This window comes from Westerdykella ornata (genome assembly GCF_010094085.1).
Source record: "Westerdykella ornata strain CBS 379.55 unplaced genomic scaffold EI97scaffold_21, whole genome shotgun sequence".
Taxonomy (NCBI): domain Eukaryota; kingdom Fungi; phylum Ascomycota; class Dothideomycetes; order Pleosporales; family Sporormiaceae; genus Westerdykella; species Westerdykella ornata.
The window spans coordinates 321,706-335,665 of record NW_022986871.1 but is presented as its reverse complement, the minus strand read 5'-3'; the positions used below and the strand labels follow the sequence as shown (position 1 = coordinate 335,665).

At 51.9% G+C, this 13,960-nt stretch overlaps 5 protein-coding genes across 5 annotated transcripts; 2 read left to right on the top strand and 3 right to left on the bottom strand.

The window, feature by feature from the left end:
• The first annotated feature begins 95 nt into the window (after positions 1-95).
• EI97DRAFT_435376 (uncharacterized protein) lies at positions 96-1,515 on the top strand. Its single transcript, XM_033798846.1, has one exon. It carries the CDS (start codon positions 497-499, stop codon positions 1,388-1,390), a length of 894 nt encoding a protein of 297 aa, XP_033651829.1. The 5' UTR covers positions 96-496; the 3' UTR covers positions 1,391-1,515.
• An 874-nt stretch (positions 1,516-2,389) lies between these two features.
• Positions 2,390-3,411, bottom strand: EI97DRAFT_435375 (NADH-ubiquinone oxidoreductase-like protein 20.8 kDa subunit). Its single transcript, XM_033798845.1, has 4 exons — positions 3,312-3,411; positions 3,031-3,258; positions 2,846-2,978; positions 2,390-2,793 (listed from the first exon to the last, which is right to left on the bottom strand). Exons 1-4 carry the CDS (start codon positions 3,329-3,331, stop codon positions 2,710-2,712), a joined length of 465 nt encoding a protein of 154 aa, XP_033651828.1. The 5' UTR covers positions 3,332-3,411; the 3' UTR covers positions 2,390-2,709.
• A 65-nt stretch (positions 3,412-3,476) lies between these two features.
• On the top strand, positions 3,477-5,357 carry EI97DRAFT_435374 (uncharacterized protein). The gene is made up of 3 exons (XM_033798844.1): positions 3,477-4,200; positions 4,251-4,909; positions 4,965-5,357. The coding sequence occupies exons 1-3, from the start codon at positions 3,702-3,704 to the stop codon at positions 5,079-5,081; spliced, it is 1,275 nt and encodes a 424-aa protein (XP_033651827.1). The 5' UTR covers positions 3,477-3,701; the 3' UTR covers positions 5,082-5,357.
• Positions 5,358-6,605: 1,248 nt separating this feature from the next.
• On the bottom strand, positions 6,606-10,675 carry EI97DRAFT_435373 (uncharacterized protein). Its single transcript, XM_033798843.1, has 5 exons — positions 9,638-10,675; positions 9,236-9,592; positions 8,831-9,187; positions 8,744-8,783; positions 6,606-8,560 (listed from the first exon to the last, which is right to left on the bottom strand). Exons 1-5 carry the CDS (start codon positions 10,277-10,279, stop codon positions 6,621-6,623), a joined length of 3,336 nt encoding a protein of 1,111 aa, XP_033651826.1. The 5' UTR covers positions 10,280-10,675; the 3' UTR covers positions 6,606-6,620.
• A 76-nt stretch (positions 10,676-10,751) lies between these two features.
• On the bottom strand, positions 10,752-13,674 carry EI97DRAFT_435372 (uncharacterized protein). Its single transcript, XM_033798842.1, has 5 exons — positions 13,154-13,674; positions 13,031-13,094; positions 12,634-12,971; positions 11,440-12,553; positions 10,752-11,391 (listed from the first exon to the last, which is right to left on the bottom strand). Exons 1-5 carry the CDS (start codon positions 13,174-13,176, stop codon positions 11,164-11,166), a joined length of 1,767 nt encoding a protein of 588 aa, XP_033651825.1. The 5' UTR covers positions 13,177-13,674; the 3' UTR covers positions 10,752-11,163.
• Between the last annotated feature and the right edge of the window lie 286 nt (positions 13,675-13,960).

The following is a 13,960-nucleotide window of genomic DNA, read 5'->3' as shown; positions in this document are numbered from 1 at the left end:
TCTTGGCATTCACTTACCGTCTCCAGAGCACACGGTATATGATTGGTTGTGCTACTTTCTTGGCACCATTCATCCACCAACAAACCATACAAACAACTACATGTACAGAGCATCTGGGCACGCGACTCTCCTTCAACTCAACAAATAAACTACGTCTCCGAGTTAGGGCAGCAGGACCCCATATTTTATGACAATGTATACCCTGCCTCCAATTCCTCCGCATCCGGTAAGTGTTCGCTTCCTGCCAATAACAACTGCTTCTCTTCTGCACACCGGACATCTTGCGCTTCAACTGATCGACAAACGGTGTCTGAGATATTAATACATACTTCAGGACGGCAATCTCTGGCCTTCCTACAGCGTGGACCCTTTCGAGCTCAGTAATCGAGAATGGTTCCATGCAACAGGCTCCAAAGGCCGCACAAATTATGCTCACCACCACAACCACCAAGTCGTGTCCTACCGTCAAATGCTCCGAGATCTGGACCAGGACGAAATGCAAGTGAATAAGCACAAGAACAATATTCGCAAATTTGGCGCCGGCTGGATACGGCCTCCCGGCATCACCAAGACGTATAGGAAGATTCTGGAGGATGCCAAGAAGCAGGAAGAGGAAGAGGCCGCTGCACGACGCCAGCAGACCTTGATGGACCTGGAAGCCGCGCAAGCAGATGCGGCGAACCGCGAAGCAGCTGCCCAGGGCGGGCACGATGAAGAGATGATGGAGGGCGCGGAGCGGGATCTCGATGATGACGTGCCTGAAGCCGAGGAGGCTGAAGACAGTGACCTGTCGCCAAGTGAGGGTGGGACCGAAGCTGACGAAAGTGAGGATAGCGCGTTGGACGGCACGCAGGCGGATATGACGTTTAACGAGGACAGCTTCATTGAAGGGAGCGTTGTCGAGGCCGAGGTTGAGCATATGCTTGAGAGGGACGAAGCGGAGATGGCGGGCGTACTACAGGATGAGCGCGATCTTGACGACGACATTCCCGAAGCAGGCAGCTATGAGCATACAGATACGGAGTTGGACGATAGCTCTGATGAGGAAGAGCAAAGCTTTGTATCTTTCTCGAATCCTGCAAGGCCGTCTTCCGTGAGGCGCAACTCGAGTACGACTGGGAGACGTAGCTCTGGCGTGACTGGGCGAAGAAGTTCTGGGATGACTGGGAGGCGAAGCTCAGGTTTACCCCCTACCATGCGGGAGGCAGGCGACCGTCCGGGATCGGGCACTTTCAACATTGAGTCGAACCGGAGCAGTTTTGGACTGGAGGGTAGCAGCTCGATTTTGGACAACAGCTCGTTCCTTCGGAGCTCACCTGCCGCGCAAAGAGCCGCTTTGAGAAGTCGCTTTTTAGGAGCTCGTGCTCAAAGAGGAGGACGAAGGGAATGATTCTGCTACGGGTACTTATGGGAAGGGGAATCGTCGATGATTCTGTAATCCATTGATAGACTGGGTGCTTTTTTACAATCAACAATATATCTTAAGGGGCATAGAAACACAATCTGTCTTCAAAGCATTACATGGGTAGTGCTGTTTCCTGTTCTTCGACTCCTAACACTCAGCGAAAATTACAATGTGCATTCTCATCCATCATCGTTCGCCCTGACTTGTGCTTGAGGATGTGTTGTTCTACTGCGGCTTTCCACGTCCGACTGAACATCTAGCTGCAGTTCCTCTGTAGATAGAATTACCTACCTAGTATAATTTAACTAGCTATAACTTAATAATGCAATAGGTAAAATTTTCTTTTAAAATGTACTACTATACGTAGAAGCATTATAAAGCTAATTGCAGGACCTCCTATATTGCTGCCCCGCTAGCTGTTTAAATTAGATGTAGAAAACAGCAGTACAGAGGAAGTGCAGGGGCGTGTTCAGTCGGACAGCTTATGATTTAGAGGCAAAGGGAAGAAGAACTTCGGAAGAAGGCGTGTTGGATGAAGAACTTCCATACAAGTTCGAACGATATCATCAACACGTAGGCACACTCTACGAAAATCCCACGCTGTACCGGTTCAGGAAAACAAGAAAGAAGTACAATGATTCGGCCGGCAGCAACGCATGAGCCAGAGAACTGGCCAACGCGCTCTTTCTACCCCCGTTGTTATGTCTATTCTTCCCGTCAACATGAACAACATATACCTCAGAACCACAATTCCCATATGGGCAGTCTGCGCTCCAGCGATATTCAACAAGGCGCGGCGGACGAGTTACTGAAAAGATTAATACATACCTGATGGCATGTGAGTCTTGCAGCTTAACAGAAAGCGTGAAGCAAATGTCCCGCACTCATCTTCCGACGTTGGGCGTGGTTAGCCGAATTAGGCTCAATGGTCCTGAAAGGTGAAGAGGATCACCGCTTGTCCATTACTTTGCTGAAGCGCTTGGAGCTACTTCAAAATGGGCCGATCGGACGTTGGTGGTAAAGCATTCACTTGCATTATACGGCAACCGACTGTTAGAACAGGAGTGCCCACGGGAGAACACTTTTGCCTTTGTTGACTGTTCCATGCAGCTAGAGAGGCCATGTGTGTTCTTTCTACTCTTCATTTATTCGTTCAAGTTTTAGCCGCGTCTGTTTCCACCGTGTTGGACTGTTTTGCTGTTAAACAAGTGAGTAGAACAGTCGAAAAACAAGTACAAGGGGCAGCCACGCCCGCTGCCTGGGTTGGAAACTGAATCATCATTTCTCTCCCTAGTATACAGAATTCAAGAGGACTGGAAGATCTGGCGCTTCCGTAGATGGACCGGCTCCTCGCCCTTGGGCGTATCTGGTATCACCTTCTCGAGTTTCTAATGCGGTCAATCGAGATGAGCCATTTGCGATAGGAACCACCCAACATACCAGCTTATCAAACACGCACTTATTGAGTTGCCGCTCGGCTGGCCTGCAGTTCCAGAGCTGCTGGTTGTGGTTCTCCAAGCATTGCCAGTGGCTGCGGAATTCCGCCAGGCAATGCTCATTGATGTCTCTGATGCTATACTGGCTATCAGCACGACGGTTGATAACTCGCCGGGGGAAATTCATACACGCTCGCAGCGCATCGTGTGACTTTACGGCCCTCCTTCATGCACTCGAACTCGCCCCGACCGTTGGCCTCCGTCTTGCACATCATATAATCGTCATTGTACGCCTTGCATCGCGCCCCAATGAAGAACGAGGCGCTTAGAAGGGGCGCGGAGCTTGCGCCTAGCTCCTGAACCTTGGGGATGTCATCGGGTAGAGGGGTGGTGTCGATGAGGACCTGCGAAGTGAAGCTGCTCGCAGTTAGCTTCTCCGGCTCCGCAGAACCTCTCCTAGGAGTACAGACCGAGGCTGACGGGCAGACATCTTGAAGGAACAGGGCCAATGGCGGCGGCGCAATGTTCTTGGGAGCTGTGAAGCGGGCAGCAGCGTGGACCTTGACGACGTGAAGTTGGTGGAACGTCCCGGCGTTGCCAAGCCCCGGGCTCCTCCGTTCACGCACCAGCCTCAACTGGTTGCGCCGACAGCTTTTGTTGTCTTTTGTTAACAGCTCCAGCTCCACCCAACCCTGCTGTGCGCACCACGAACGTTTACGCCCGATTGAGCTCTAAGTGCTACTGCGGATCGCACACCTCGACGAAGAATCAACTTGCCGCTAAACGCGTTTTTGGCCACGCGCACCAAGCCCAGTATTTAATACGGTCAATCATCCCCGTCAACACAGGAACAGCTCAAGATGTCATTATTTGGCAGTCTGGGAGGGACATCTGGCGGAACGACGGAGAGAAAAACCGGCACTCTATTTGGAAGCACATCGGCGCCATCGACAGGATTATTTGCGCAGAACCAGCAACAGAATGCTCCCCAACAACAGACCTCTTCTCTATTTGGCGCACCAAAGCCAGCTGCTGGCGGCCTGTTCGGTGCCTCCCAGACTCAGCAGTCCCAACAACCTTCTGGTGGCCTCTTCGGTGCATCTCAATCTCAGCCTGCCCAGAGTTCTCTCTTCGGAAATCCCGCCCCGGGTACATCATCACTTTTCGGAAACACCCAACAACAACAGCAACAACAGCAGCAGCAACCACTGGGGAGCAGTTTCTTCGGCACAACGTTACAACCCGCTCCCTCGCTCCCTCAGCTAGCGGCGCAACAACTACAACAATCTCAGCAAGGACTGCCTCCGTTACGGCAAACCGCGAATTCCCAATTCGCCAGCACGTTGGTGAGCGGGCAGAGTAAGTGGCCTACTATGTCCTGGCCAAGTCACTCCTAACACATGTACCAGGAGAGAAGTCAGTAGTCGACCAAATGATTACCCTTGAGAAGAAGTGGACGCCGACGGAGCGGGAATGCGCGTTCCAGTACTATTTCTATAACAAGGTCAAGCCCGAAGAAGTCCCTTTCTACACACCACAAGACTACGAGGACCCAAACGAGTGGGAGCAGGCCCTTTCGAAGAAACCTAGCGACAGCGTGATCCCGGTCCTATATCGCGGCTTCGAACAGGTCGCCGAACGCATCAAGACGCAAAACTTCATCATCGCAGGGCTGCAGACTCGTCTACATCAGATCAATACCGCTCTGGAGCTCATAAAGAGTAGCCACGAGCTCGAGATTGCGTCGAGGATAGCGGAAGCCAGACGGAAGCATATCGTGTTCACGCAGCGGACACTGGCTCTCGCTGCAAAAGTCCAGATTCTGCGGAACAGAGGCTATGCCATGGATCAGGCGGAAGAGGAGTTGAAGAAGAAGCTCCAGGATTTGGAGAAGCGGTCTTTCGATCCGGTGTTGTCGGGTCGTCAGGAGGAGATATGGGCGAGGATGTCTGGAGTCCGAGAGCGTGCGAGGATATTGCAGGAGGAGACGGACAAGTTGGGGAAGACGTTGGAGGGTCAGCAGGACGGAGCTGTGTTGTCAGAGGAGGACCAGAAGAACATTGATAAGGTGAGGCGTCTCTCTGTGTGTCGGCTTGTTGGAACCTGATGCTAACATTTCTCAGCTTTTGAAAGATTATGACAAGCAGCTGGAGCATCTGAAGAAGTGGGTCGATGATACCAAGCAGGAATACGAGGAGTGGGAGAACGAGCGGAGACCCCAGCCCAGGCCTGCGAGGTGAGGTGGGAAGAGAGCATTCTGTGTAATTGGCGATTTGGGACAATTGGTCTGATGATACCGATCTGGCATATCTTGGGCACATGCAAGTTCATGGTATTTTCGGACAGAGATCATCGGATCCGCATGGTTTGTTGAAGGGATAGAGGGAATGGTAATTCCGTGCATTCCGTGTGGTCGCCGCCGATATCTCCAATGCTGCAATGCTGTATACGCATATCTTGATCGTCCCACTGATATGCAACTCCATCCTGGAGACTCCAATATGCCATTAATCTTACACACTTGTACTCTTACACCCCAACACACCATGCCGCGCAGCCTCTGTTTTTACAAGCATGATATCCTTCATTCCTCTCAGAAGAAAACGCCGCCCATGTGTGAGACCCAAACCCGCAAATACGCTTCTTTCTCCCTCATCTTCTCATGCGCCGCTCGTGTATTACCGGGGTATCACCATCCCTCAAACAAGTTTCCGCACGTAGTCGATAACGAAAGGAGCTATATCATCTGCGTCAGTCGTCCATTCACCTCTAAAAGGAAACCTCGGTTTTGATAGGCCGCTTGTGTGAGTTGAAGGGACTCGTACACAGATACAGCAACACGCAGGCTACAGCCGTGCCTTTGATCTCCATGGCAACGCGGTCCTCGGCTTCGCGGAGCTCGGCGGGTGAGGGCTGCGGTGGTGCTATGAGAGAGGGGGAAAGCGTCAGTCCCGTGGTTCTTGTGCTTGGGATAGAGGAAGGGTGGGTGGGTTGGGTTGGATTTTGGGGAGGGACTTACGGCCGAACATTTCGACACTTGGAGGTTTGGAGGTTTGGGAGGTGGGAGGGAGAAGTGTTGAGGGTTGTGTGTTGGGAGTTGGTGCAGAAGGTCGGAGCTGGCTGCTTGGAGTTATTTTATATTATCAGTAGAGATCTGACAGTATGTAACTTGCGGCCGGCGAGCGGGAGTCTTCATGCTGATAAACCGAAGTTTTTCCGGGGCCGATCACGTGCGCATAGGAGAGGCGATTCCAAGGTTGTTCTGTGGAAGGATTAGTGTAATAGCTAGTTGTGATATCTAATTCAATGTATTCCCAATTTTTTTTTTTTTTAATGTGTTGAATGGCTTTTGCTGGTGTTACCCGGATGTCGGTCTTTTCTCCATGTCGCTTCGATGAATACAGATCGGAGCAATCATCATCAGGGATGTGAATTCATGCTCGCTATGGAAATGCTTTTTATTTTAGCTGTTACATCTCTTGGATTATGTTACATTGGTGACGTAGAGGTGTTGCTCTGATCTTGCTAGTGGCGAAGACAATATACCGCGGTGTTCAAGCCGCGAACCTCATCAACAAAACCTTGTGCCCCGAAAGCGAGGTATTAGAATATCTATAACTAATGACTACCTGTTCAAACTAAACAAAGATGAGAGTATCGTGGTATCCAGCGCATGCCCAAAGCCCCATGCAGTCAAACTATCTATCCTGAACATGATGAACCGTGCCGTTTTTCCCATAGCAGCGCCCACCCTCAAACTCCCTACCCCCCCCAACCACCTAATCCCCCTCCATCTCAGGAATCATTAGACTCGGCGCCCTCGCAACCACGGGATTCCTCTTCAACCCCATCAACCTCTCGAAATTACTTCTAAGATCCACTTCTCTATATCCCTCATTCTCTCCCACTCTTATCGTCCTGAGCATACATCTCCCGTCTTTGATCCAGAAGCACTGCAGAATGTTCTCCAGTGGCATAGCCATGGCAATGGCGCCGGGCTTGAAAACGCTATGTGGTATCTTTGACGCGGATCGTTTCAGTTTCCTGGGAGATAGTGTCGACTTGACGGTATATTCGAAGTGGATGACCTCGGTCATGGCGTTGGCGACGACGAGAGAAGCACCTGACGGGGACTGTGCGGCGTGCACAATCTTCGTGCTGTATGTTTCGTTTTGAAGGGTATCATATCCAGGAAACGGTATCAACATTGGGTATTCCTTCCCCAGAAACGCTGTCACTAGCGCGCACCTGCGTTGTGAATCGTAGAATACGGACGTCAAGTCGCCGTCATTGAGCGTCCATGGAGGCATACTGAAGGAGCGGGAGTGCTCGGATATGGTGCTGACGGGCTCGCGTGTGCAGTCCCAGACGTCGACGTAGACACAATGGTCGCCGAGCTGCGTAGCTACGGCGAGACGTGTGCTGTCGGGTGAAAAGTACAGTTTTCGCGATATGATGGCCGACTGGCGCATCTGTTCCTCGGCGGCTTCTTTGGAGCTGAGGCCTTTCTGCTGAACGCCGAACCAGCATGCTTCGGTGCTATCCGGCTCCGTCACGGAGTCCTGGCTTGTCGTTCTGCCCATTGGGATGGTGCGGCGGTGGGAGATTCCTCCTCTCATCTCGTAGACGTGGATCTGGTGATGGAATGGAACAACTTTGATGCCGTCATCTTCTAGACGGAATATCTCGATATGGTCGTTTATCGAAACAGCTGCGTATCTATCGTTGCGAGACACGGCAAGGCAGATATTTTTCGCGTGTCCCTGGAACTCGATATCAATTTTATACGCCGAAGATAGTTTCATGCCGTCATAGACGGTCAAGTGGTGACTCATGTGTTCCCTTCCACTGGCTGTCATTATAGCGCATTTATGGTTCCCAGCTGCGACAGCTTCGATGTCGGATATGTCATACCTACAGCCCTGGATGGCGGAAGTATCGTTACTAGGTATATCAAAGCGGACGATGTAGCTTCCATCTCTCCCCCAGAGCAGCAAGGAATGTCCCGAGGATGAGAAGACAAATGCTGGATCCTTGGGTAACGGGTATGTCTCCTTCTCTTTCGTAGTAGTCCTTCGTCGAATCGAGTTCGCGAATCTGAGCGCAGTGCGACTGGGCGGTTTTTGCTTTGTTGCGCTGGGCCCGCTCCTTATAGAATCAGAGGAGGGCGTGTCCAGTCTGATGCTTGACATCTCCGATGGGGCGGATGCGGGTATATTGCTAGGAAGGCTGTCGGATATGGACGGGGTCCGGACTGGTATAGGGAGATCTACCGATAGCCGCGAGGCTAGGGGGATGGGTACGTCCAGAGACTCGCTAAGGGGGCTTACCGGGCCTTCGAATAAAGACGAGCCCTGCGAGTGAGCTCGATGAATCATACTGGGCGAGGCCGGACTAATGGGGGACTCGGTGTAGCCCGGCGGGGAAACATGTGTAGGTATATCTGCTTCGGCACTGGGACGGGAACTGTGTGACGGAAGACTCATCGCAGCTGCGGACCGCGAAGGCAAGCTTATAGCCGCGCTGTCGGATTCTGATGGAGCAGAATTGAAAGAAGCAGATGCGGCGTCGTACGAACAGGACTCTCCTATGGAGTATTGACTGACACTCTGTGCGTCAGAATGGAGATTTTCCAGAGCAGCGGCCAGATTCTGGAACGGCTCTATCAATCGAGCAAATCTGATTTTCTCGCCAGATATACAGCTGGGGCAATGTACGCCTAGCCGAAGTTAATATGGCTTTCATTACGAAAATTCCACCGCCTTCTACAGGGGTTAAATCATACTGGACAGTGCATACAGTGCATACGAGCAAAGAGAGGAGTGTTGTGAGGTAACACAGTTCGAGCGGCTTATGTATCCGGAGGTTATAGTGCAGTAGAGCAAAAGGAATCTGAGCTCACCTTCTTTCCAGTTGACTATGGGAGAATTCTCTTGGATGCTCTTCCTATTGTTAGCTTACAGCGCGTAGTATGGGCAAAGGTCATTACCTCGTAAGCCCACTTGTCACACCATCTCAGTTTGTACTCGAGATGTTTCTTAGGAACCACATGCAGTTTCGGGCAGTCCACAATATAGGCCGGCAGGATTGGGCCGTCCAGCTCCCTACTAAGTGTTTCGCCGCTCGTAGCCGTCATCCGAGTGATCCAGTCCTTTACTAATTCTTCAACGTCATCTGGTAAGATTCCTGGTTTTCGAATAGTGAATTGCTCATGGCTAGGTTTGCGAGAGCACAGCCAGACTGCAAAAGTTGTTAGGGCGGCTTCATAGTAAGGTCTAAGTCCTGCGAGCTGTTTGCCGTAACTAGGTAACCGAGCCGCTGTTGGCCGGTTGGATGATCGTTGTTGCTTGAAGCATGTTAACTACAGTCAACATCATTTACAAGTCATGCTCACCATAAGAGAGTCCTGTCTTGATAAGAAGCTGTCAATATCCTCGTTCCAATCCAGGAGTGTGAGCGCAAGGGATTCTAGCAATGCCGGGAGTGGGGTCATAGGCCCTGTAATGTGGAAAATCGAAATGATGAGACTTGTACGGGTGTGATACAGATGCTCCAAGGCATCATCTGTATCCGCGTCTTGCTGAGTGAGCATGCCACGATGCCGATGAAGATCTACCAGCCGCTGTACCACTGCACATTCAACTGCCCAAAGACAGTCAAACAAGACCCAGTACGCATCGATCCAGTCTTCCTCCATAGTACCATGGATGAGAGGCGTCACGAATGTCTCAGGTCTGATATCCAGTGGATACTTTTTCTGTCAGTGATGGCTGCAATACCGTGGGTGCATACATACGAGCCCTGCCGCGAATGTAGGCAGTCTAGCATTCCTCCATTCATTTATGTACGGGTTCTCAGGGACAGTATGCGCTGGGTCTTGAGCTCCCGTCGCTAACGAGTCGAGAATCTGTGCAAACAGATCCGAGACGATGAAACGCTCAACGCCGTGCAGTCGGTCGTTCTGCCAGGCCGAGTTGATCGACTTTTGCAATCTTCGCTTGCCATGAGGCGCCACATGCTCTTTCTTCAACAGCAGGAGCCGCAAACCTGATAGGATTGTCTGGGCAAGGATCTGCCTTGGTCGTGTAAATTCCTTGGTGATGAGGGTCGTTTGACTTGGGAAGAGACGAGTTTTGAGATTGACAAGGTATAGGATTGAAGATAGGAGAAGCTCGGGCGGAAGCAGATATGAGAAGACATAGGGCGGGCATTCGGCAGCACCGTTGGCGATTCCACTTAGGTAGCAGCGTTGCAAGTCGAATATCGTCTTGATCCAGATGACGGCCTCTATGGAAGATTCCGAATCAGCAGCATCATTGTCGTTGAGGGCTGAATCAATAGACTGTTGACCGATAATCTCACGCAAAATGCCTGCAATGTCGTGTCGTCCCTGGAGCGATATCCAAACTTGAGCGAGCTTGTTGTGGTGGAGGGACATCACCGCGGGGCAGCCCTCGGGATCGGAACAGAGCGACTGATACGACGAGACCTGGGACCCTGATAAACGGCGTGGCTTCGTTAAGGTGAAGGGGATATGGAGCGAGATGCACGGCGGCTTTCCCACAGTTTACGACGGACGGCAGGACAAGCCGTTGCCTGAGGGCGTGCGCAAAGCAGGCGTAATGTTGGGCATCCCCAGGCGGACGGACAACTTGGTCTTGGCTGCAACGCAGCAACATCAGCAACACCAGCTCCAAAAGAGGAGGGTAGGACAAGGCGACGCATGCAGTTCACCGTGGTTGGTCTGAAAATTCCCGGCCTCACCTCAGTAGGCCAACAAGCGATTCGCCCTTGTTCACAGAGACTGTCTTGACCCTCTGCCGTTCCCCCGGCCCAGATCGCGACCAGACAGGCGCCCCGGCACTGCCGAAACCCAAACGTATATTTAGCGCAAACCGGTCAACAGTTGCAGCAGTGTCTGGCAGGAATGAACAGAGTGTAGGGGTATCACGTGTCAGTGCTGTATTGCGTTCCAGCGGCTGGGAAGGCTACAGGGTGGTGATAGATTACATTCGACTTTTGGACCCCACCGGAATGGGTCTATTTGAGTCCTCCCCTTGTGTTCCCCGAAATTAATCAGGAGCTTTTCCGCATACGATCGTCCAATGCGGTTAACGTCCGTGGACGACGCTAACAAGTACGGTTTCCGATTTTCGAGATCGATAGATGAAGACTTTTGGAATTAATGAGGCTTCGCTGGAAGTGGTCGCAACAAGCCCAGTCGTTTGCTGTCAAGTCGAGCGTAGCAAGCTAATAGAATTGCGCCGCTGGAACATTAAGGGTATATCAATATAAGAAAGCGTTATTTGCGGCTCGATCCGCCTATTTCATCCAGCCCCATATGAAAGCCACCAGGGCTCTGAGATTCTCCTCATTCCAAACTGGCTCCTTAGGATTGGGGTACACCAGGTGGCCACGACGCCGTCCAGGAACAACGACCTTGGGTGGAGGCCGCTGGATTTGCATCGATGCATTTCTTCTCCATTTGAGCGGGTTCCACCCATCCGACCTCACATGGTAGGCTGCGACAAGGGCAAAGAACGCCGGAATCTGTACGTCTATCAGCAAGGCAACCACCGGAGGGTGTCGTTCACTTACACCAACATACGAGGAGACGAAATCGGCAGTCGAAAAGGGCGATACGCAAGCCCTCCAATTATTGAAAACGATGAGCAGCAGACAGAAAAGAAATCCGTAGTATGCTCGGAACAATTGTCCATGGGTCCGATAAGGATACTGTTTGTCGTCACGGTTGAAGGCCGATCGATTTTCGAGCGTATGGTCCTCAGCTGCTGCTTTGATCCGATGGTAAAACTGAATGTAAGAAAGACAGATGACAGCATATGCAATCAACTCCGACACCACGGCATTATTTGTAATCCGGCCGAGCACCAACGAGGGGAACGGCTTCACAGCCAGAAAAGCGATGAGGCCAACAGCCCAGCTAGCCGTCACGGTGCCGAGGGGTACGCCTCGTGAGGTCGTTCGCTCCAAGCGTCTCCTAAAGTTCTGCGCCCACAGAGGCCATGCTTCCGGAATACTGGCCAACGCATGAAGTAAGCGGCTCGAATTATATAAGCTGTTGATGCCTGATGTGGTCGCGGAGAAAATGAAAAAGGCGTTGAACAAGCTTGGCCAAGTCCTCAAGTGATTCCGTACAGCTGCGAGCACAAAGATACTGTTTTGACCGGCGCGGATACTGCTGATCTGGATGTTGATAAGGTTGGGATCGTTGTAAGGAACGTTCAGGCCTCCCACAAAGGTCCCCAGCACATAAAGAATGGTGATGCGTAGCGTCAACTTTTTGGTAGCCAGCTTGATGGTCTCGTGCTTTTCGAGATCCTTGTTCTCGGCTGCCGTGATAGCGATTGTTTCGAAGCCGACGAAAGAGAATAGTGCGGCAACAATGGCAGTCCATAGAGCCAGGAATCGGCCTTGCTCGCCCCTTAGTACCACTCCTGTATCGACATCGTGAGAAGGGTGGACGACCAGGCTCTCCGACGAAAAACCGTACGGTTTGTTCCAGGTCCAGAAGTGATTCCCATGGGGTACCAGCTGGATCGCACTGATTATGACATTGAACACGATGAGCCCGGAAATAAAGGTCATCTTCAAGACGCCGAATATGTACTCAATCTGGCCGTATTGTCGCACGGGAAGCAGATTGACGAGCCCGATAAGGATCAGGAAGAGGAACACCCAAACTGCTGGGCTGCATAGAGGTCAGAAAATCGCGAAATCCAACGTAAACCCCGATGACGTTTGCATCGTTACAATGAGGGTTTCACGTACCTGTACCCATCTGTGCTCCAGCCCAACTCTTTCTCGGGATAACCCACGTCCCTCAGGTACTGCTCGTCGAACCGAAACTTCCATAGCTGGGCAACGGCCAGAACCTCTGCCGCTAAGATGGCCACCCACGCAAACCAAGATATCCATCCCGTGGCATATCCTACTGCTTCATCGATGAATCGACCGGGAAATTCGAAAAGCGGTCCCTGAACCGGAAACAGAGCCGTCATTTCCCCTAGACAGGCGACTACGGACCACATAACGGAGGATGCCAGAACAACAGCAACAATGGCCAGCCCAGGACCAGCAATGTAGATGATTTTCCCGCTTTGCAAGAACTGGGCCTCGTTAACTGGTGTTCAGCCCTACACATCGATGGAAATCTGGAGCTCCATACCAGACCAAACCCTATACAGGCAGAGAATGCCATCATGTTGACATGGCGTTCCTTGAGGTCCGCGCTATGGCTCGATGTCAGTACACCCTGGCGTAGGAGGCATCCTACTCGTTCATCTCGTACCTGAGCACGGTTCGTCTCGTCATGGTTGACCGCTTTTGCGCTGCGCTTCTGTTTTCAGCGTGTTCGGCTTTGGAGCAGCCTCGTTTTGAGGCATCGGTTTCTCCAACAAGAATGGGAAATCTGATGAGGCTTGCAGGACTAGAGAGAGACCGCGACTGCTATAGCATAATAGAAGGTGGAGGCCACGACCCCACCTCGTATTCAATTAGAAGCAGCGAATGAAGATGTTTTGAGCGAGTATGCAGTGCTACGTCCGGCCCCTGTTCAGCTGGAACTTTTTCTTGCAGCTTGTCTTCGTGGCAAGGTTGCACAGAGGGAGGAAACCAATGATAAGGGCCCAACAAGAGGGTGATGGTCTCTACCCTTCGCCGAACCCATTTCCGTTGAGGTGGTACAGGGGGCCGGGCCAATGCGTCTACCGATTTGCTGTGCGCGCCGAGAGAGTGGACGAGCCATCGAGGAGCAGGGAGGAGATGTGAGAGAAGGGGTTGATCTGCGATGTGGTTGGGCGGGGACGGAGGTGTGGGAGTTGCCGAACGGAGTGGCTGCTGGCCGTTGTCTAAAATCGTAAATTCGGGAGGGAAAACACCCAGCCGCCTTGGCCTGGAATTTGGGTCCAACACAACCTCCTGCCCCTCAAGGGAATCTCAACCCGTGCAGCCAACACTGTATTGTATTTTCTGCTGCCAGACCTCCCTATTAATGCGGGCGCTAGTAGTTGTGGGACGAGGGTCTCCCACGCATCCGCCCCCATGCGGTGAAGCGAGACGAGATGGGACGAACATGTGCTTGGGTCTGCACTATGTA

What these genes read in the sequence shown, in the direction of transcription:
- EI97DRAFT_435376 (XM_033798846.1), top strand. Translation starts at nt 497, where the DNA reads ATGCAAGTGAATAAGCACAAGAACAATATTCGCAAATTTGGCGCCGGC.
- EI97DRAFT_435375 (XM_033798845.1), bottom strand. Translation starts at nt 3,331, where the DNA reads ATGTCTGCCCGTCAGCCTCG. An exon ending in ATGTCTGCCCGTCAGCCTCG is followed by an intron (nt 3,259 to 3,311) that starts GTCTGTACTCCT and finishes AACTGCGAGCAG; the next exon opens with CTTCACTTCGCAGGTCCTCA. An exon ending in ACACGATGCGCTGCGAGCGT is followed by an intron (nt 2,979 to 3,030) that starts GTATGAATTTCC and finishes TAGCCAGTATAG; the next exon opens with CATCAGAGACATCAATGAGC.
- EI97DRAFT_435373 (XM_033798843.1), bottom strand. Translation starts at nt 10,279, where the DNA reads ATGTCCCTCCACCACAACAAGCTCGCTCAAGTTTGGATATCGCTCCAG. An exon ending in GTGACAAGTGGGCTTACGAG is followed by an intron (nt 8,784 to 8,830) that starts GTAATGACCTTT and finishes AACAATAGGAAG; the next exon opens with AGCATCCAAGAGAATTCTCC. An exon ending in CATAGTCAACTGGAAAGAAG is followed by an intron (nt 8,561 to 8,743) that starts GTGAGCTCAGAT and finishes AACTTCGGCTAG; the next exon opens with GCGTACATTGCCCCAGCTGT.
- EI97DRAFT_435372 (XM_033798842.1), bottom strand. Translation starts at nt 13,176, where the DNA reads ATGACGAGACGAACCGTGCTCAG. An exon ending in CCTGTATAGGGTTTGGTCTG is followed by an intron (nt 12,972 to 13,030) that starts GTATGGAGCTCC and finishes AACGAGGCCCAG; the next exon opens with TTCTTGCAAAGCGGGAAAAT. An exon ending in TCGTCTCCTCGTATGTTGGT is followed by an intron (nt 11,392 to 11,439) that starts GTAAGTGAACGA and finishes ATAGACGTACAG; the next exon opens with ATTCCGGCGTTCTTTGCCCT.
- EI97DRAFT_435374 (XM_033798844.1), top strand. Translation starts at nt 3,702, where the DNA reads ATGTCATTATTTGGCAGTCTGGGAGGGACATCTGGCGGAACGACGGAG. An exon ending in CACGTTGGTGAGCGGGCAGA is followed by an intron (nt 4,201 to 4,250) that starts GTAAGTGGCCTA and finishes CACATGTACCAG; the next exon opens with GAGAGAAGTCAGTAGTCGAC. An exon ending in ACCAGAAGAACATTGATAAG is followed by an intron (nt 4,910 to 4,964) that starts GTGAGGCGTCTC and finishes AACATTTCTCAG; the next exon opens with CTTTTGAAAGATTATGACAA.